Source organism: Penicillium verhagenii (assembly GCF_028828195.1).
Source record: "Penicillium verhagenii strain IBT 33310 chromosome Unknown utg000006l_segment0_segment0, whole genome shotgun sequence".
Classification (NCBI taxonomy): Eukaryota; Fungi; Ascomycota; class Eurotiomycetes; order Eurotiales; family Aspergillaceae; genus Penicillium; species Penicillium verhagenii.
In genome coordinates, this window is record NW_026643170.1 from 1,473,786 (window position 1) to 1,494,122 (window position 20,337).

Here is a 20,337-nt window from a genome sequence, read left to right on the forward strand (position 1 = left end):
AGGAAACACGTAGAAAAGAAATACCATGCGGCTCTTGCAGTGTACACTCTGCTTTCACCGCCTTCCGAATCCCCAGACTCCAGAGTCCAGAGGAGGCTGTGCTCAGGTTTCCCCTCCCCCATTAGTTAGTACCTTACTCCGTGCGGAGTAGTAATCAGTAGTACTCAGTCCCAGATATTTATTCAGGCGTCCATAGTGTCATAACTCCCAGAAAGAAACCCTTTTGCTGACTCGTCAAGCCAGAAAGCTCATGACAGAACACTGCCCCGATCCCGTGTAATTACGAAACCGCGAACCAAACGAGGCAAAAAACATGCCTTAAAAAATCGTTTTATTACGAAATTCCCTGTCCACTGCCCTTGTTTTTTCTCTCTTTTTTAATTCTTATTAATTCCACACGTCCTGGAAAAGCGCTTTCATGCCTGATTCTTTTTTTTTTTTTTTTCAACTGGCGTCTACTAATTGGAAGCTCCACAGCGGGAAAGCTATACACCTTATCCTGCTCCACTTCCTTGACGATTCCAAAATTCTCCAGACTCCACCACTACGTACTTGTATCAATCCCAGTGTATCCAAAACCACCCGGGCTCAAACCCAGAAGGTTTTCAACAATTCTCTGGTGGATCCGTTCTTTCCCTTAAATTCTCTCATACCCCCGTCCCTACCCAAAAGAGAAACCAGTACAGACGGTGACCCTCCCTCTCAACTTGTTCCCCTACTCCACCTCTCTGTCTTTCTGCAATTTTCTGACTAAGTTTAGAACCTCCCACGGCGGTCAAAGTGGTTAACTAGTATCTGTTATACCCTCTACCTGCCCTGCCTCTGATATTCATCTGCATCTCCACTCCATATGTCCCGTTACGAAGATCCCCTACCATTTGCCAACGAACAGTTACTGGAAGAGGATTACGAAGATGGTTACCAAGATTGCGGAGAAAATGATGACTTCTTCGCCCGCGTTCAGGATACAATGAGCTACCAAGATGCTTGCCTCCCCCCGAGTGCATATCCACACCCAAGCCATGTCTCTGCTGGATACTCTATCCCCCTCACTGTAAGTTGGTTTGTCCTTATGTGTATCCCCGCTCCAACCCTCACTGGCGCCGCACTGGATCCAACACCCAAAAGGAGTCTACCTACCCAACGCTTGCCATTGAGACTGATGGTTCCATCCAGGAATCGCATGGGTCCTCTTATCAGACGAGCCGGAAGACTGGTACCACGAGCGAAACAAGTGCAAAGCCGGAATCTGGACATTTCTTCGCTGCCATGAACCCTTCGGAACCCATGACTCACATTCCCGTCCTCTCGAGCGACTTTTTGTACATGGGGGGTGCCAATACAGAGATAGACTACCACCAAAACATGGCCGGGATGAATACACGGGATCCGGTACAAGTGGATGTTGAAGCGGCACTGCAGCAAAACGGAATTCCTCCCAAATATGAAACGCTTGCTCCTCAACTAGGGCAAAGAGAGCTCATGGGTATCGCTCAAGTACAGCCCAACTCACAGGCGATCATCGAAGAGGAAATCAGACACGTATGCAATATGATCCTCGAGTCAGAGCCAAATGTCGCTCTTGAATGCCTCGCTGAATTCAAGGAGATCATCAACAAGAAGAAATGCGAAAAACTTAAGGCTTCAAAGACGACCTCATCTAAGCCATCGAGAGCTCCTCCTCCAGATACTAGCAAGAAGGATAAATCGATTCAGTGTATCGCCGTCGGCTGCAACATCTTGTTTGGTCACGTCGGATCTCTTCAGCGCCATGTCGAGAGTAGTCATCACCCACGTGCCACAATCTGCTGCCCTGAGCCCGGTTGTCAAGAAAGATGTCACAGAACGGACAAATTTCGTGACCATTGCCGCCTTAGCCATCTTCGGAATCCATCGAATGAGGAGATTAAGCATTACACCATAGAACTCCCCGCCCCAGCTTCATGCAGCCTTTGCACCAGGACAGTCAAAGGCTGGAAGGAGTTCTATCGCTGCTTCAAATCTCATTGTCTCAGTGTTAATGGCCGAGGGGAGGCAGGAGCCCCAAATGACGATGGTTCAAACAGAGATATTTTTGATCAGGGTCCTTATAATGCCCAACTCCAAAACAATGGTTCAAACTTCTCGGGACCGAGAAATGACGGCTTGGGAATGCATGAAGCCCAGGAATACAACAACCTCGGCAACAACTACTACCCTGGTAACTCAACTCAAAACTGGCAACATCTACAAGCTCAGAGCTGTATTTCACCCACAGTTCCCCGACAAGCCTCCGACATGTTGCGTTCATCTTCTGACGGTATCATCGCCCGCCAACCACCTCAAGCACGACTGGATGTCCCGTCTCACGCCCATCATCAAAAGCGCCAAGCATCTGAGCAAGACCATTCTGAGCTTCCTGGAGGATCTAATGAGCTTGGCTCAACCACCCAACGCCCATTCAAGCGGTCGAGACAGACTAGGAACGAGCCGCAAGAGTATCAACACTGTCGAACCTGCTCACACTTATTCAAAGACTGCACCATTTGTAAGAGCAAAGTAGTTCGACCGGGAGCCCGGTGTCACGCTTGCCCTACTCAAGATGCTGTCAGGCTTCAAGAAAGCGCACTGATATCCCAAAGATCTCGACACAATGAGTTGAACCCCAGCCAAGCCGGTATGAACATGAATTACCTAAATATGATTGACCTCGGCAACCTGCAGCAGTTTCCCTCATCACAAAACTTCCCTACCCAGCGCTCCTTTGGAAGGGGAAACGTGCCGTCATCCAGACGCCCCGGAAATTATGGCCCTTCCACAGGAAACCCCCAAGGACGTTCTAACTTTACCAATATGGTAATGTTCATGGATGTGAGTGAACTAAGCGAGGAGGAAATGCTCTCACCCAAATCCAAAACTCCGGATGCGTGTTTCGGTACCTGGCTTAGCTGCCTTCCCATCAGGGATTCTCTGCCGAGATGGCTATCCAAGGTCCCACAAACGGCTAAAGCATTGGAGTGTGGTACGTGTTGATGAGCAGCTGGCATCATGAGAGTTTCTCAGATATCCGCTTCATTCGTCTCAAAATTTCTTATATACTGACTGAGTGAAACAGAAGAGACGGAAGAAGCCGTGACCTCCGAGTCTCAACTCAGCATTATCCTCCCAACAGCCAAGCTTGCAAACATTAGCCCTTTCGTCTGTGGCTGTCCCTGCGTGACCAAATCACTGCTCTCAAGCAATGCACGCGTTGAGATTGTCCCCGGCAGACATCTCGATATGAACGTCACGATTCTCTCGGAGGACAGGACTAGTCATCCCCTCCGAACGAGAGTTCATGTCGTCATCAAACTTCTTAAGCTGCGGTCGTCAGTGGCTCGATCGGCAAATAAGAAGAAGAACCAGGAAGACGCGAGGACCATTCAACAAGTCCTCATGGCTAGCCTTGCTGGCTCCGCCTCCGCGAACCTTGTCGAGGAAGCTGAAGAAGATACCGTCGACGATACGGATGTTTCCGAGTCGGAAGACGACGACGGCTTATTCTCAGACGTGGAGTCCGTTACCTCATCTGTCGACGATACTTCCTCAGTTGCCGACCTTGGGAATGCTCTCGTTCCCTACAAGAGGCCCGGCTACGGTGATCTGTTTTCTGGCGATGATTCTGATGAAGAGAGTGAGGATGATGAAGATGTTTTGGACCTGATCGCGTACAGGTCCAGCGGTCCCGATGACCATTCCGGGGATGCCGTCTTTGACGAGACCCAAGCTCTGTACATCGGAAGCGATGGGCATGAAGTTGAGGAAGTCGGTGAAGTCGAACTTGAGATGTCGTTCGACTTGGACCTTCAAGACTGCCTCGATACCCTTGCCAGTCTCACTGATGGGCTAGCTGATGTGCAAAGCTCCGACGACACAACCACTGATCCTGAACTGGTGTTTAACTATTTCTTTCGATACATTGTCTATTTGATCTTTTCTTTGAGTCGGTCCCGAGTTACGGCTCGTCGTGAGTGATGACCCGAGCAATACGAGAACTAATACTTTGATATTTCACATTTTTTTTTTCACATTTTACTTATTGGTGCATTCTTATCATCTCTTTCTTCTTACCTACCCACTTTATCTTTACCTCCTCATCACTTTGATCCTCTTACCGATACCCATCTTCCTTCACATTCTGTTCCCTGTTCCCTATTGTCTTTTGTATATATACCCCCTCGTTTGTATTGTTGGTGTTTGTGTTAGCGTACGGTTGGATCTACGAGTCTCCGATTCCTTTCAGTTGCTGTCTTTGTTTGATTGTGATTTTATTCTGTTTCAATTGTGAGCTACCGACCCGATTCTTTCTACCTTGGTCTGTGTTTCATTTCCCTATGGATATTTGTGCTGGTGTTATTTATTGGATTGCTTCCTTTCTTGAAATTGTCGTTTCTGTGTGTCTTCCTGTCTGCTGCCTGGCCTTGCGCTGGACCGGCGTTGATATGATTTCTTGATCTATGTGTGATGACCCGCTGCTTCAAAAGTTGCCTTGCATCATTGAAGCCCTTCTGCTGTTCCGCCCCTTGACTCTGGCTTTGACTCGAGCTGTGTTTCTGAATCCTACCTGGATCTTTCTGTCCATTTACTTGCTACCATACAATTTTCCGATGACTGCATTGCCGTCCTTGTCTGTTCTCCCACTACCTTCCACTGCCTTTCGCCCTTGGCTCTCTCTAGCTTTGATTGGACCGGTGTTCCTGAATCCTGCGATGTTCTTGATCATTTGCGAGCCATGATACAATTTCCGAGGCTACACTGCCGTCTTTGTGTTTTTCTTCCACTGCTTTTACTTTTGATTCTTGAATCTAGTGTTGACCGGACTGGTGTTCATGCGAGTTCTTTGTTCTTTGTTTTTTCCATAATCATGATTTCGTCAAGCTTGAATGATTTCGCGTTTAGAGTCTAGACCGTGATTACGTGGTGCGAACCCCGGCAGCGATCTCAAGACTCACTATGACCCAAGTCAGCTTCAATTCATGTTCATAACATCAAATAACCTTGGCCTTTGCTTTTTTGCTTTTTTGCTTTTTCCATTGTGTATAGCCCGTCTCTCTAGTGTAGCATACCCCGACCGCCCCTCCAACCTGGATGTCGTCATCTTACATCCCTACCCTTCCCTGGGAAAAGAAAGCCTCCTTGAGCACCTGAAACTAGAGTCTAGTTCAGAAGCCTTGTTTGCCCCACAGTGCCCAGGTGTCGGCGCTGCCTCATCGACACCTGCACAGCCCGGAAAAAACAGCCACAGCTTCACCGCTACACTCCAGATTCCCGTACGAAGAAACTTGGACTCGATTTGGGGCCGTAAATTTGGTTCCCGCGAGTCATGTACTGCAGCTCTGGCACGATTTCGCGTATTTCTGGGCAATGGGGCTGTGTTGCCTGGTTTATGGACTTGCATTGCATGCACAGCATAGCCCCGACAGCTGACGCTTGACATGATTAAAGGTACAGCTCCAGATTCAAGCTCTCTTTTTTATGCATGAAAGGCTGGATAAGGTATATGTCGACTGTTTTGTTTTTGGTAATTTAACATGTTTCCTTTTGGAAGATTACTAAGCCAAAACTGTAACTGACGGTAATTTGGTTAAATTTCCAAGGTTCAACGGTGTATTTTTCTCCAACGTTAGCAGTCCCTTTTTAGGAAAAATGTGAATAGTCAACTGGTTGGAGTTAAAGATCATATCGTTTGATAGGAAAGCGGGGTTCATCAGTTGGTCGGATGGTGTAGTTGGTTATCACGTATCGTTAACACCGATAAGGTCCTGGGATCGAGCCCCAGTCTGATCAATTTTTTTTTATCAAAATATTCGCTGCCCTCGGGTACTTGCCTAGTTTAATGCCTTCGGGCAGATACAATCAACCTTCGGGTGAAGGGGCCTAGTGCCCCAGGAAAAAGAAATTGTGCCAAGAATCCTACGAGTCGGAGGAGGAAAAATGGTACTGGATGACCTGAAGAAGGAACGAGCACCGGGTGCTCAATGGAAGATTACAGAGTCGCGAGCCCACAAGTCGGGGCAAGGACCAGCTGGAGGCTTAAGCCGTGCGCACAAGCAAGAGTTGCTTTCTGAGGATTCTATATGGGTATCATGTAATGTAATTACCTTGGCATAGCACGTCTACATGAGACGCTATTAGACTGAGAGCCATTGCTCTCGTCTTGACGACGTTAAACAATATCATCATCATCATAGGAAGATTGAGTGGATACAAACTAAGTACCTGGTATATAGACTGGGTGCATTTACTACGAGTATAATTCATTCCTGCCTTTCACTGTTACGTGTTATCCTTCAAGTCTTGCTGCTGTCCTCAAATACTGCATCAAGCGAGACAGCGTATGTATCCATGGATGTACATTCTCTTTTATTCCATCATCTACCTACCACCTACGTTTCACTACATGTCTTCGTCAGATCGTCAACAGACATCGTAACCCCAGAATGTACATATGCTTAGTATGCAGAAAATGACTCTACGGCGTCATACTACAAGACTCTTTACTCCGAGCCATCGACCCATCCATCGAATGAGCGAATCAGATCTAAATCGAGAACCGTTAGCAAAAAAAAAATACAGCAAGCAGGGCTTTAAGATCTCGAAACATACCGTAGTAAAGCATGATGCCCTCCAAATGGGCATCCAAATGCATCCGCTCATCAACAGTATGAATATTTGCCGAACCACCCGCACGCGACGGACTCCAACGGTAGATATTCTCCGAAAGAGACCAGTAGAAGCGCGTATCGGTATTTCCAGTCATAATATCACCACTGACAACAACAGTCGGGTTGGACCCCTTACCCTCAGACTTCAGAAGAGGATTAGGGTGAGACTCAAAGACACTCCGCGCCACACCAGCGAACCGCGCCCAAGTCTCCGAGGTGAGCGGATCAGTCGGCGAAATCGGCGCCGGCTCCAAGGGATCGCTGAGCGGCGAGAGAGATAGCGTACGATCACCAGCAACAACATCAGGCATAGTAGCCACACCGGGGAAATCCACCGACAGCGAAATATTGTGCTTCGCAGCAATGGGGGTAATGATGCGGACAGCACGCTCACGAACCAAATCAGGCGTCTGGTGCAGCGCAACACGGTAATTGACTACAGCCGAGATCTTCTCAGGCAACGCATTAGTCTTGACGCCGCCGTGGATCAAGTCCGCAGCCTGCGAGGTCTGGAGCGTATACCGGACTGCGGGGCCACGGGACTGCGCGACGGACTCAGCCAGCGCGGCCGCATCGCCAGCTTCCAGCTTAGACGAGAGCCAGGACTCGACGTGCTCGGGCGAGTAGCGCGCCTGGCAGGCCAACATGGCGAAAGAGGGGTGCGACTCGTCCAGCCAAGCCGTGAACAGATCCTGACGCTCGAGCTCGTACAGGATCTCGGCCATGATGCCGATGCCGGTGTGAGCTGGGGGAACGGAGCTATGGCCGCCCGGGACAGCGAGTTCCATGACCAGGTCCAGGCTGCCTTTCTCGCCGACGCCGGGCAGGGCGTAGAGGACCTCGCCTGCGTCTGTTGCGGAGCCGAGGCTTTGGAGGCCCATGCCGCCTTCGTCGAGGATGAACTCGAAGCTGTCCTTGCCGTATTTTTCTTCCAGGACTGGGGCGATGGAGCCGGCGCCCAGCCAGCCGTGGGATTCTTCGTCGTAGCCGAATGCGAAGAGGATTGTGCGCTCGGGCTGCCAGTTTTGGGAGAGAAGGTCCTCCAGCGTGGACATTAGGCCGATTAGGACGTTCTTGCAGTCGCTGGAGCCGCGGCCCCAGATCCATTCGCCGTCGAAGTAGCCCTCGAATGGTGGGTGGGTCCAGTCGGAGGGGTCGTCGATTGGGACTACGTCTTGGTGGGCCATGAAGAGGATTGGTTTGCGGGTGGTGTCTGTGCCTTGGAAGGTGAAGACTAGACCGAGGCGGTTGATGTGGTCGACTTCGGCAAAGGAGTGACTGGTTTGTTTGTGTTAGTTGAGTATCAATTCGCACCCCTCAATCTCTATGTAAAGACCATGGTATCGATTTTCATCATGTCGGATTATACTCACACCAGGGGGAACAAGTCCTGCAGCAACTTTTGGAACTTGACAACAGGCTCAAAGGCCTCGTCGTACGGATCCGTAGCAAAGTCCCCGACTGTCGTGGGAATCTGCACGGCCCGCGAGAGTCTGTCCGCCTGACGGGCGCGGAAAGCAGCATCCTCTAAGAAGATGGATGCGGGATGCAGACCGTCATTCGGGACAGACACCTTCTGTGCCTGGGGACAAGTCTCGCGGGCAGCAGATTTCACCGCATTTTGCGACTGTTCGGGCAAGATGACTTGTTGGGATGGGATGTTCAAGGCGAGAGCGGATGGCAAAGATGCCAAGCCGAGAAGGGTGATGGCCTTCATTTTGCGATTGATATATGCAAAAGACTCGAGAGTCGAGACTCGTTCTGGAGCTGGAAGTGCGAATGTTTTATATGCAATTGCGCCATGGTCGCTATCTTATCTTCCCCTCAGTCGGAGAGCGGATGATGCCGCTTTTCCCGCTTTTCCCCCATTTGGTAGTTATCTGGAGGGCCTTTGCCGACTTCATCGGCAATGGAAGAGTTTAATTGTAGAGAAGATAGATCATATTTCATAGAATTGGTCTGGGATAAGTGAGCCAAGTGGAAATAGGAATTTAGTACAGGTGACGCTTACCTTTGTCCCTGAGACCCAGATCCAACCAATGGTTCGGTGCCTGAGTTCTCGGGTGGAGCCGAGAAAAGGCAAACAAGCCAAACGCGATAAGGTCGTGGCATCAAGAGGTTTTACCATTGCCCTAACGACCCAATTGTACAGACTTGAAGTCTTCCCTTCCGATGAGGAAATAAAATGAAATCAGTATAGAGTTATATTCTGCCTCTTGCCATTTATCATGGAGGAAAAAAAACCAAAAAAATGGACTCGCGGGGAATCGAACCCCGGACCACTCCCATGCTAAGGGAGTATTATACCACTAAACCACAAGCCCAGTGCGTGGAAATAGGGGCCTTCCCGGGATCTATGTGATGACTGCTAGTGGGCATGTGGAAAATAAGCTCGGGACAATACTAGTACTGTAAGCCAAACAAAGCTAGCGATGAAGCAAGATGGACCACACGCGACCACGAGTCCACACTCCGTGATATCGCAATATTTTATGCCAATGCTAACGCTGACAGAGATACGCTCTGCCTTTTCTCTCCCTCTTCCCTTCCAACGTCACTGACCCTCCACCCACAGCTGATCCCTATAAAGGGGTGAAAGGGGGACGCGCCTCAAAAATGCACACAGATGCTCACAAATATTACAAAATCCCCACAACAGATGGGGCTCCAAATGGATCCGAACTATGGAGTAGAAATGTGGCAAACCACTCGTGAGTCCTCAGCGAGTCCTCCACTGGTCCCTTTCGCTTGACTCGTTCGTCAAGCGAAGTGACGCTGCCACTTTGGGGCGCGACGATCACGGTGATCTGCGCCCTGCGCCAATAAGACGCCGCTCAGAGTTCAATAGTCTCCTCCGCTCTGGTGTTTCAAGACAGATCGTTCATGCTTCACGTCCTCGTCCCCGTTTCATCCTCCACAAAAGAATGGATCCACGGGTTCCTACAGGTAGAAAACTCGGGGTCCGCAGGCCTTGGAGGTGTCAGACCCTTTTTAATGAGACATTAGCGGCTTGGTAGAGCTTCTTCTTCTTCTTCTTCTTTTCTGCTTCTGTTTTTATTTCTGTTTCATATTTATCTCTCTCTCTCTCTCTCTCTCTCTCTTTCTCCGTCTACTCCAATTCTTCACTCTCTCTGTATCGTTTCGCTGGTCGTTCCATACTGCTCTGCTCTCGTTTCAGCCCTCGTTTCAGCCAAACATTCCACATACATTTGCTTTGACATAACTTTCCTTATACGCCGCCACACACATACACTCTCCTTCATAACTTTTCTTATTCTCGAATTATTTCCCGTTTCAACCACTGCAATAATGCACACGCAGTCCTTCCTCGCTTCTCTCGCCCTCATCCCGCTTGTGGCTGCCTCCAGCTCCCTTGGCTGCTTCTCCGCTGTCCCCGACCTGAAAGACGTCAAACAGTACACATTCCAGTCCCATGAGTTCTGCATCGACCAATGCACCGAAGCTGGCTTCCACATTGCGGCTCTGAAGGATGGCATCACATGCGGCTGTAGCAATTCCACCCCGCTGTCCTCCGCTAAGGTCGACGACGATAAATGTGACCAGTACTGCGCCGGCTGGCCCGAGGATAACTGTAAGTACTGGCGATGTCTGCAGCTTGATTCTTTATACCCCCCCACTGCCCTGCCCAAATTCACTCAATGCTAATACCGAATCTACTACCCAGGCGGCGGCATCAATGTCTACACCGTTCTAACTACGGGCGACTACCACGGAAGCTCCAACTCGGTCTCCAACAACGCTGTCCCTGCCAGAACGGGCCGCAACATCGTAGCCCCAACTGTGAACCCCTCTGCCATCCCGACAAATATCTTGACTGCTCCCTCCTCCATGGGAACCAAAGCTGGCATCACTGCCCTTCCCTCCGCCGCGAAGTCTAATGCCGCTGCGGCCGCTATTACTGCTGCAACTACTTCCTCCACTACCCCCTCTGCGACACCCAATGCGGCTGATACTCTGTGCACGGGCTCCCTCGTTGGCGCGTTTTTCGCAGCCTTGAGCTTGCTGCTATAAGCTGAGCGCGTCTAGCTTGGATCATCTGAGTGGTTTCATCGTTCTTGTATACTTTGCTACATATTACAAAAAAGTCCTGTACCTCCTACCGATGGGACGGGGTGGGTTTAATTGGTGATAGTGTTATACTTGTGAGACTGGACTCGCGGGCGGGTTCTGGTTTCATTTGGCTTGGTTCAGTTACGTTTGGGATTGTGGACATACGGTATGTCTTTGGGCTTGATGTGCTCAAGTGCTGGGACTGACTTCCCTTGGGCTTGATACTCCGTACATTCATTTCGGATTCTGGATGGGATCCTTGGATTAGAATTAGTTTTCCGAATGGACTTCGATATCCTTTGGTCATTATTTTTCTGGCAAATGGGCCCGAATTGTTGTGGACCTGTACGTTGTAGTAGACGTAAGCAAGTGTGAATTGCACTAGTCCAGAAATTGAGAAATGGGAAAAGCAAATATTAAGACCTCTGAATCCATCTGAGCCTGAACAGTGGTCATGAGCAAATCTTTTATAGCCAACTGCAAAGAAAGAAAATGCGAAAAGCAAATTTCAAGACCTCTCTAACCAAGTTTGAAGAGTGACCATAAGCAAAACTTTTACAGCGAACCGCAAAGCAAGAAACAGCGAAAAGTGAAACATGCATCTTTAAATTGATGGTACTTAACTGATGGGTATCGTGCACAAAAGCAAACAGGAAGAAAATGACACAGAAATGGATACAGGACCAGGCAGAACGAAGAAAAAGGTGAAGTAAGAACAAAGTGTGAAATAAGAGTAAAGTGAAATAAGAATAAGGCCTTTTTTTGCTTTATTTGGTTGAATTTTTGTGGAATAAGAATAAAATGAGATAAGAATAATGGGTATAAGAATAAAAGAGAACAAAAACAAAAAGCAAACCATGGTCAAGAGGGCCCATCTTCACCAGAAGAAAAAATTGCCAGTGATATACGAGTCAGCAGCATTTACTGCTTGCCTCTGGGCTTCGATGGCTTCGTAGCCCCCCTGAGATAGTCAGGTACATTTTCTGGACCGCCGCTGTAATATCGATCGTTAGCTTTGAACAGAAACTTCCAGTGAAGCGAAAAACTTACCGTGCAAACTTTTGCTTCAGGAGACGTGCACGATCCTTGCAATTTACCTCGTCCCGATTCCTAATGGCGAGGATAGGTCCACCCAGATTTTCAGGACATAGCTTGTCCTCCAAGATAATGGTGGCCCACGCTGTCCCCCATCGTTTCATGAGCTTGCATAGGCGCTCATCTTCCGCCTGGCACCACCTGCCTTTCTCACCAGGAGGTACTGTCCCATGTTGCCGGGTATTTCGTGCCTCCCATCCAGACACCGCTGCAGGCGAGGTGGAATTCAAGGAATCACGCACGTTGTTCATGGGTTGATTCGTTCTTGTTTGTAGGGCAGTCTGAAGACGAGCTGAAGCGGCGGGTGCTTCCCGAGGACGGTTTAAGTCGAGCACAGGGACCTCTGAGGATCCCCAGGACCCTGTGAAACGCACTCTCCTAGGGGATTCAACCGGAGTTATTTGCCGCGTATTTCGAGCCTCCCATTCAGACACCACTACAGGAATTTCATCCGTCGAGGAATCACGCACGATGGTCATGGGTTGATTCGTACTTGTTTGTAGAGCAGGAGTGTTTCGAGCCTCCCATGCAGACACCGCTGCAGGAATTTCATCCGTCGAGCGTTGAAGGGTAGCCATTGAAGGACGGTGAGCTGGGGTGGAGGACGATTCCCGAGTAGTGGTTAAGCCTGGTTGGTTATCTGCTTCATTGGCAGTACCGACAGCGCTGTGTTCCGGCCGTTCGGGGGCATGTCGCTTGCGCAGTGGCTTGGCTGCTCGTTTCACATTCACATCGGGGGAGCGTTCGTCCACCTCAAACACACTGGAATCGTCATCAGATTCTGGGAGGGGACGCTTTCGGGAAGCTTGCGAGAGCAAATCTTTAAGCTGAGGTCGTGGTCGACGCTCTGCGCTCTGGCTATCCGCTCGACTGTCAATAGGCGAGACCCTTCTAGCTGTTGTCTGGCGATCAATGAAGGTCCGTTGAGGTGTTCGCGCGCGCGGCTCTTGTCCAGCTTGTGGAACTGATGGACTTCCTCCAATGGGTTCGACTGTCAAGGGTGGCGCTCGAAGTCCACTTGGTCCGGGAGAACTAAACGCTGGAGGATGGCTCACATTCCGTGTTCGGGCAGAACCAGGAGGAGTGGTTGATTCGTCCAGCCCCTCGGTAAACTCAAAGTGATCCATCGTGTCATCGTGAGCCAAGAAATTGTCATTGTGTCCTGGGTCTGCAGTGCTTTCTTCATTTGTGGCAGACGCGGCGACTGCAGGTCGCTCAGGCCGAGCTGATGGGTTACTGCTCAGACGTTTCAAAATGTCGGCATTGCCCTTAGTGAGAAACTTTTTACCGGACATCCTTCGATTTTTTCGAGAATCCGCCATCTTTTCACTTTGGTTGACCAGGTTGACCGGGGGAGCAGGGGGTGCAGCAGGGGAAGCAGGGGAAGCAGGGGAAGGAGGGGGATAATGATGAGAGGGAGGGGGAGGGATATTTTTGGGAGGTGAGTTGTTGAGCGTGGTTTCAGTTGCGAAAGATCTTTGTTGCTCTGATGGAGAAGTTTCCCGGACGCGCTGAGTTCTTTGCAAGTTCTGATTGTCGCGTGTTGTTGATCCCACGACTGGCGAAACGCGTTTCAAATTTCCCTGAAGCGGCGGTTGTTCCCCGGATTCTTGTGTCGGACTTTCCAACAAAGACTCATCAGTCTCGGGAACACTCGAGTCCCTTCCTCTCGGCTGCTTCATTTGATTTATGGGGTTCAGATTGTCCTGTACCGAGGAATGTAAAGACGATTCATCGGCGGTGGAGATATCCTCTGGCTGCGCAGGCGTGTCATCAGCAGCGGCCTCGCCAGCCTTCAGTTTTGTTTCGAGGATATCATGAACATCATCAAAGTCTGCCTGCGCTTTCAGGTCGCGTCGGATTTCTTTATCACGGATGTGCAAGAAACGCGCCGTCCGCACGGTAAACCGCTGCCAGGAAAAAGCAGCCCGAAGACCTTTCGCGTTGGGAGCACCATCATCATCAAAGAAATCGAGTTCCAGTTCTCCAATACGATCAAGAACAGCATCATGATAACGATCTGGGAGGCATTCATTCTCATCTTTGAAGGCCGTTGCCAGAGAAAAGCCTCGAAGCCAGCGGGAATCCAACTCAGCGCCCTCGTGATTTGATTCATTGTAGAAGATCGAACGGAGCAGGAGTGCTGGGTCGAAATCCTTCTCATTCTGGCGTCGCCCAAATTCCATGATAAAGTGTTGAGTGCGGATTTCAAGGGCAAGCTCCCATGTGGCTTTTTCAGCCGCACTCGACCCAACCAGGTTTGACTCCCGACCATTGGTCAACTGATTCAAGAACGGAGCAGGGAAGTGACTATTGAGACTTTCAACCATCTGTTTCGCGGATTCCGAATCACCGGCTGAGAGTAGAACCTCGAAAGCCAACCGAGCACAGTTTGCGCTGTGAAGCGCCGGCAACGGACTCCAAGGTTGGTCATCCACACTAGCAGAGATAGATGGAATCATACCCTTAATGTAGCCGACATCGATGAAAGACTGCGTACCATATTGCGTCATCCTCTCCACAAGTTTTCTGCATTGTGATCTCAGCCGTCGGTTGTCTTTGCTTGCCAGACCGGCAATGCGCATCCGTTTTGCTGCGTTCACGAGTCCAATCGGGTCAGAGTGGTTGGAGACAAGTAAATTAGTTAGGCGAGACGCTGCATGCTGGAGGTCGGGAAGCTCATCAAGCATCAGGATGGGGTCTTGTGAGGCCTCATCGTCCGAATCAGCGTAATCTTGATTCAGGAACGTGGTTCCCGAGATATTACTGTGGCCTTCTGCATTTCCTGGAGTGCTTGGCGTACTACCGGTTATCACCGAAGATGCCAAAAAAGAATGTTGTGTTGAAGATAATGGCGTTCTTTCTTCGGGGACCGCAGTCAAACCTATACATGCCAGTCGGTGTTATTCACTGGTCCATTCAATGAAATACAAAGAGGTCACTTTTTTTTAAAAAAAAAAAAAAAAAAAAAAAAACAATACGGAACAAGGTAGAAGAAGAGCGCGAACGAATCCACCTTGAGACCGAAGGGGAATGTGGCACCATCGACAAACGGCAAGAACATGGGGAGAACATATGGAAACAAGCCTTATACTTCCTCACGCAGACGGGGTGCAATGTAGAAGGGCGCCTAATTTGGCGTGCGTGCAAGATCAAACGACACTCAAAGAGGGAAAAAAGAAAAACTCACGATCGGTAACGCCCTTGCTCACAGCAAGATTACTGGATCCCTTTGAAGCACCTTTCGAATAACCAAGATCCCTGTTCCGGCTCTGACTACGGGTGACTCGACGAACTGGCGTGGGCGTGGGCCCCGCCGAGTGTGTCATCATACTGGGCGGTGTGGAGTCTGGTTCGGTATCACGCGTCGGCTTGTTTTGGCTTGAGCAGATCGGGCCGAATAGTGTCAGATTCAGGTCGAAGGAGGAACGAATATCAGGGGGAAAAAGCCAAAGTCTTCGAGAGATACCTGGAAGACATTTGACGCGAAGGAGGGCAGTGAGAGAAGTTATCAAGTGAGGAAAGTGTGACTTAACCAGGAGAATAGGGTAACGTTCACTCCATCTTAGGAAAAATACAGCTGACTCATCAAGTTACCGAATTGGGACATACACCCTAAACACCCGGCAAGCACCCTAAAGACCCTAATCGAAATCCAGAGCTCTGATTGGTTGTGCTGAACTTTCACGCCAAGCCCAGCCGGATTTGAGTTTTGGTAATTTTTCCTGGGTATTTAACAAAAAGCCAATTTCTCCACATTTAATAAGGCAATTGATGTTATTGAATGAAAATTACGTGTATACGCTTGGACTCGCTTACATTTCGCTTAAAAGCCGCCACAACTAACCGTTTACAGCCAATCCCCCTTGAATACATAGGACTGCATAACTAACTACATAACAAAATGACTAATCACATGATGGATGGATAACTAGATGTGGTACTGACTAGTATGTATTATGTATTATGCACATGTGTGCTGCCAGAGGCATGAATTGCTGGGGTCGTTCTGTTTAAACAACAAGTCTGGTCATTACGTGGACCAGGCACGATATTATATCATTAAGAAGTATTTGACAAACCTTTCCAACTTTTACAACAAGATGCACCGCCCAAACCACGCAAGGAAGAAAGATGAGAAGCATATCTTACATTCATGCAACCCCGTCAGTAGAGCGCCTCTATGAGATAGATCACGCCGAAGACAAGGAAAGCAGCAGCACCACCCAAAGTCACTGTAGAATTCGTTAGCTGCCGAGAAAAAACCAAATATCGGATTCAGGAGGGAAACATACCAACGCGCATGCTGACTTTGCCAGCGATCGCACGACCACCAATGACGGCGGCAGCAGTGCAGATTCCATGGCCGGCAGTCGCTCCAATAGTTACCCACCAGTAGTCCTGACCGGCAGCCATTGCAATAGTGGCAATCTGGCTGCGGTCACCCCATTCACCAAGGAAAGTCATGACAAAGGTCTGAACCCATGCTGGGCTCAGAAGAAGAGAGAAAAGGTTACTCACTCCGACCGTCAAGTCGTTCCAGCGACGGTTGGGGCGAGGGGATGAGCCACGCGAGGAAGATGAGGAAATGCTCTCCGGAGGCGAGGGCAGACGGTTCCGGGAGCCACGAGATTTGGGAGCACGACCAGCCTCCAAGTTGTGAGGAGTGACCGATGAACGACGGCGACCGAGGCGCATTTGTTCCTGCTCCTTCTCTTCAAGCTCCATTTCGACCTCGCGCATCTCCTCGCCAACACCCTCATCTGGGTCCATCTCGCGGCCTTCCTTCAACATCTTTGCACCGAAAATCAGGAACAGGAATCCAGCCATGAACTTGGTGAGGGTCTTGGGAATCAGGGTAGGAACGGCATGACCGAGCACGGCAGAGAGAACGGTCATGGTAGCCAAGGCACAGAATGCCGACGAGAAGACCACGAGACGAGGATGGCGCATTGCCATGAGTGCAGCAACGAGGAAGGTCTTGTCTCCAATCTCAGACACAAGAATCATGGTAAAGGCAAACAGCAGAGAGTGGAGACTATCCCTCTCCTCAGGAACACCCGAACCCTTGTTCAATGAACCGGTTGAGTCATGTTGGATCGAAAGAGGATCGTCCTTCGCTTGGGAGGGGGATTTGGGATGGGGGATGTCATGGGGCTTATCGGGCAGGTCGGCGGGTTTCTATAGAACGCGTCAGTACCGAGCGTTATCATTTCCACGGAGAATTAAACAAGTCTTACCTCCAGCATGCCGAGCGTCCCAGCGCCATCCGCAGAGCGGCCACTTCCTGTAGCATCCTCGCTGTCCGAGGGCAACTTCTGCTTCTCGCTATGTGGCAATGGCAGCGCCTCCTTGGGGCTGTCAGGGGTCTTTGCAGCATTGTAAAGATTGTCCTTGCCCTTCTCCGATATTCCTCCCTCTGTACCACGTGTGCCTTCTTGAGGACCTGTGCGGTGCGGGTCGTCCATCACGCCACCATTGGAATGTGGGATCACTGCCCCTTCCTCTGTACTGAGGTGATCAGACGATGGGATCTTGGTGTCGAATTTTGTTGAAACCAGGTCAATATCATCGCCGCTTTTGCTGCTCTTGCGGTCTCTTTCCGCTCCGGTCTCTACCCACGGACCGGCGTGAGGTCGACCATCCTTCCCATCCACAGGGATGTCCGGCGATCCGTGAATGGCATTTGTAGATGCAAGCGAGTCTGCATCGATGAATCGTGGATCAAGGATCGAGGCTCCACGCGAGGCAGATGGCTCACTGATCGAGTTGGTGGTGGTCGCGGCCGTTGACAGCGCGGGAAGCAGCAGAAGGAGTAATGGCGGAGACTGGATCTTCATTGTGGATGGCGGGAGTTACCGCAGAAAGGAGTGATGGTTCTTTCGGTCGCGGAAAGTTGTGATCAAGGGCGAGGAGCTTGAATTGGTCGGAGGCAATATGTTTGTGGATACGGTACGAAGACGCCAAGAGACACGGTGTCTCGTAGGACGCGGTCAAGACGAGTTGAGATGTTGGGGTAAAACGACAACAGACAGGCCTGTGATAAGGGGGATGCTGAGACCAAATCTGTCGAAGAAAGACCACAAGTGCAGCGAGGGAAATTAGACAACGGAGATGTTGTTCTGTTGCTTCTTTCTGCAAAGGGGGTGGATCCACGTGACTCCCCACCCGGAAGCGGAGATGATATTGACTGCGATCTGATTCGGTCGTCGCGTTTCTATTTACAGAGTCCATCTCCTATGCCAATTCTAGGCCTTTGGTGAACGGGTTGTATAAAATCCAATGCATCTAATACCCTTGCTTCCAAATGATTGCTATGCAGTCATTGCTCTGGCTTCAAGTGCATCGATTAATTGATGGTAAAAACGTGAGCGTTTCACCAAAATCGAGTTTGTGGGACCGAACTCAGGGGGTTTATGATTTTATATACGTCTACATATTATGTACCAGCCTTCTGAGGCTGAACGCTGCACAAGATACTTACCTCAAGTGCTAGTACTAACCTGGGTAGTCGATCAATATTCAACATCAATTGATTCGGAAGATCTGCAATTGGATATTTTGGGAATGCTCCACTTGGGACACAAAACTCACCGGATCACTGGCGTATGCCTGAATGATGGAACGGTGGCGGTGGTGACTCCAGATCTCTGCACTTGGCGTACTGCGGACTGTTGACGGGAACTCCACACCTGGGAATGGGTGTTGGACGAATCCTGCATGTGCGTGTGGTGCATTGTTAATTATGATGTCCATGGCCGCCTCTTGCTGAACCCAATCGGGCTCACGCCCATCGCATGTACTAGTATACTCGCCATCTGTACACGGCCCTGCGCGAATTTCTCCTAATATCAACCAGTTGACTGTGTAATATTGCACGAGAGCCTGGAGCACCCCCGTGTATTTATAAGCTCCTATATCTGCCCGTCCTGCTCCTCTGACGATTCCTCTATCGAATATGCTTGATACTATGCTACCTCAATATACTCCTTCCAGGCTAGAAGACCTCGCTCATCTATACTAGTAGTATGTACTAAAACGGCCCCTTTATACTACAGGCCTACTAGTAGATGCACGTGGCCACAAAATGACTCTTGGTCTCAAGTGCTGTAATTGTCGACTATTTCAATGTTGTAATGATTGCACACACATTACTGGCACCTACTACTCATATGTATCACTCGCCCTGATCCCTCGCACTAATCACTCGCGCTGATCACTCGCCCTTATACCTCGCCCTTATGTATACCTCGCGCTGATCACTCGCGCTGATCACTCGCCCTTATCACTCGCACTTATCACTCACCTTAAACTCGCACTTATCACTCGCTTGCACTTATCACTCGCTTATCCCTCGCACAATCGATTGCTCGCACCAATTTCGTTCCGCTAACGCTGCACAAGAAAAAAAGACCGTACAATGTGGAACTAGAACGACTAAGTCATGCTCTCACTACTCCCAAGGTGAATTGTGGAATAATGTGATCAAGCGTTGATTTCCAGACTGAACCATACCAGAGGAGCCACCTACAATGGACCGCAATTCTTCTTCACGATGAAACGCCAATATCTCCCGACCATTCCCGACAAAGCCGGCTGGTCTGAGTCAACGGAGAGCCTGTGGAACGATTTGGACGTCCTCCTAGTGGGCGGACATGGCACCATCAAGTGGAAAGGGTGTGAAAAACATGACACATCGCCTGGATGAACCTTCACTGATAAAGTGCATGATCATTTGCGTAAACAGCTAAAGCCGGCGGAAACAACCCTCCTCATAATATAGTACGCTGGAGTCGGGTTTATGCATCGGAACGAAATCAATTTGACTAATCGAGGAAAGCGCATCCAATGGCCCTCGGTAAACTATATCGTAATCGGTGATCATGAAAGTACTAAATTCGTCAATGTATTTGCGACAATAAATTGCTGCTTTGGAGCCAAAGAACTCTCAAGTGCTGTGCGCCATTCTCACATATACCAGAAATACTCGTCGCAAGCGACTGCATCTCACCCAGGTGCCAACGTGTGGAGTACAAAAAATCTCATCCACCCAGCGTATTCACCACGCGATTCATGCGCTGAAGAGCGGGGGTTTTCTTTGACGACAGCCAGACTTTAGGAAAAGATATTAGGAGAGTGGGGAGTTTCAGGCCTGCAAAACCCTATGCGTGACTTGCATTACTATACACCAACAGACAGGTATTTTACGAGGCCTGGAGTGCTCTATATAGCATCAATCAATTTACCTTGATGGAAGTGAAAAGAAACAAAAACCGAAGCAGCCTTCTAAAGTCATTCATAAACTCCATTGGACCTGTGAAAGCCGGGTTCTTGACGCACCCACGCATCGCATTTCTGGCCGTTGAATGGATTGAAAACGAACCGGGCGAGATGAAGATCAGAGAGGATGGCCTGCGAAATCTGCAGCTTCTCCAGAAGGATAGTTTCAAATTAAGTAATTTGGAAATCCTCGTCTATACTAAAAGCT

The 20,337-nt window shown here is 49.6% G+C and overlaps 5 protein-coding genes across 5 annotated transcripts; 2 read left to right on the forward strand and 3 right to left on the reverse strand.

Moving 5' to 3' along the window:
* Positions 1 to 850: 850 nt before the first annotated feature.
* On the forward strand, positions 851 to 3,993 carry N7466_005961 (uncharacterized protein; the record flags this gene model as incomplete). Its single annotated transcript, XM_057165358.1, has 3 exons — positions 851 to 1,054; positions 1,129 to 3,001; positions 3,098 to 3,993. 3 exons carry the CDS (start codon positions 851 to 853, stop codon positions 3,991 to 3,993), a joined length of 2,973 nt encoding a protein of 990 aa, XP_057020957.1.
* A 2,522-nt stretch (positions 3,994 to 6,515) lies between these two features.
* cps1 (Gly-Xaa carboxypeptidase) lies at positions 6,516 to 8,400 on the reverse strand (the record flags this gene model as incomplete). Its single annotated transcript, XM_057165359.1, has 3 exons — positions 6,516 to 6,559; positions 6,625 to 7,961; positions 8,057 to 8,400. 3 exons carry the CDS (start codon positions 8,398 to 8,400, stop codon positions 6,516 to 6,518), a joined length of 1,725 nt encoding a protein of 574 aa, XP_057020958.1.
* Positions 8,401 to 9,992: 1,592 nt separating this feature from the next.
* On the forward strand, positions 9,993 to 10,715 carry N7466_005963 (WSC domain-containing protein; the record flags this gene model as incomplete). Its single annotated transcript, XM_057165360.1, has 2 exons — positions 9,993 to 10,275; positions 10,369 to 10,715. 2 exons carry the CDS (start codon positions 9,993 to 9,995, stop codon positions 10,713 to 10,715), a joined length of 630 nt encoding a protein of 209 aa, XP_057020959.1.
* Positions 10,716 to 11,675: 960 nt separating this feature from the next.
* On the reverse strand, positions 11,676 to 15,181 carry N7466_005964 (uncharacterized protein; the record flags this gene model as incomplete). The annotated part of the gene is made up of 3 exons (XM_057165361.1): positions 11,676 to 11,748; positions 11,805 to 14,733; positions 15,040 to 15,181. 3 exons carry the CDS (start codon positions 15,179 to 15,181, stop codon positions 11,676 to 11,678), a joined length of 3,144 nt encoding a protein of 1,047 aa, XP_057020960.1.
* Positions 15,182 to 16,016: 835 nt separating this feature from the next.
* Positions 16,017 to 17,689, reverse strand: N7466_005965 (TMEM165/GDT1 family protein; the record flags this gene model as incomplete). Its single annotated transcript, XM_057165362.1, has 3 exons — positions 16,017 to 16,084; positions 16,145 to 17,030; positions 17,090 to 17,689. The coding sequence occupies 3 exons, from the start codon at positions 17,687 to 17,689 to the stop codon at positions 16,017 to 16,019; spliced, it is 1,554 nt and encodes a 517-aa protein (XP_057020961.1).
* Positions 17,690 to 20,337: the final 2,648 nt, after the last annotated feature.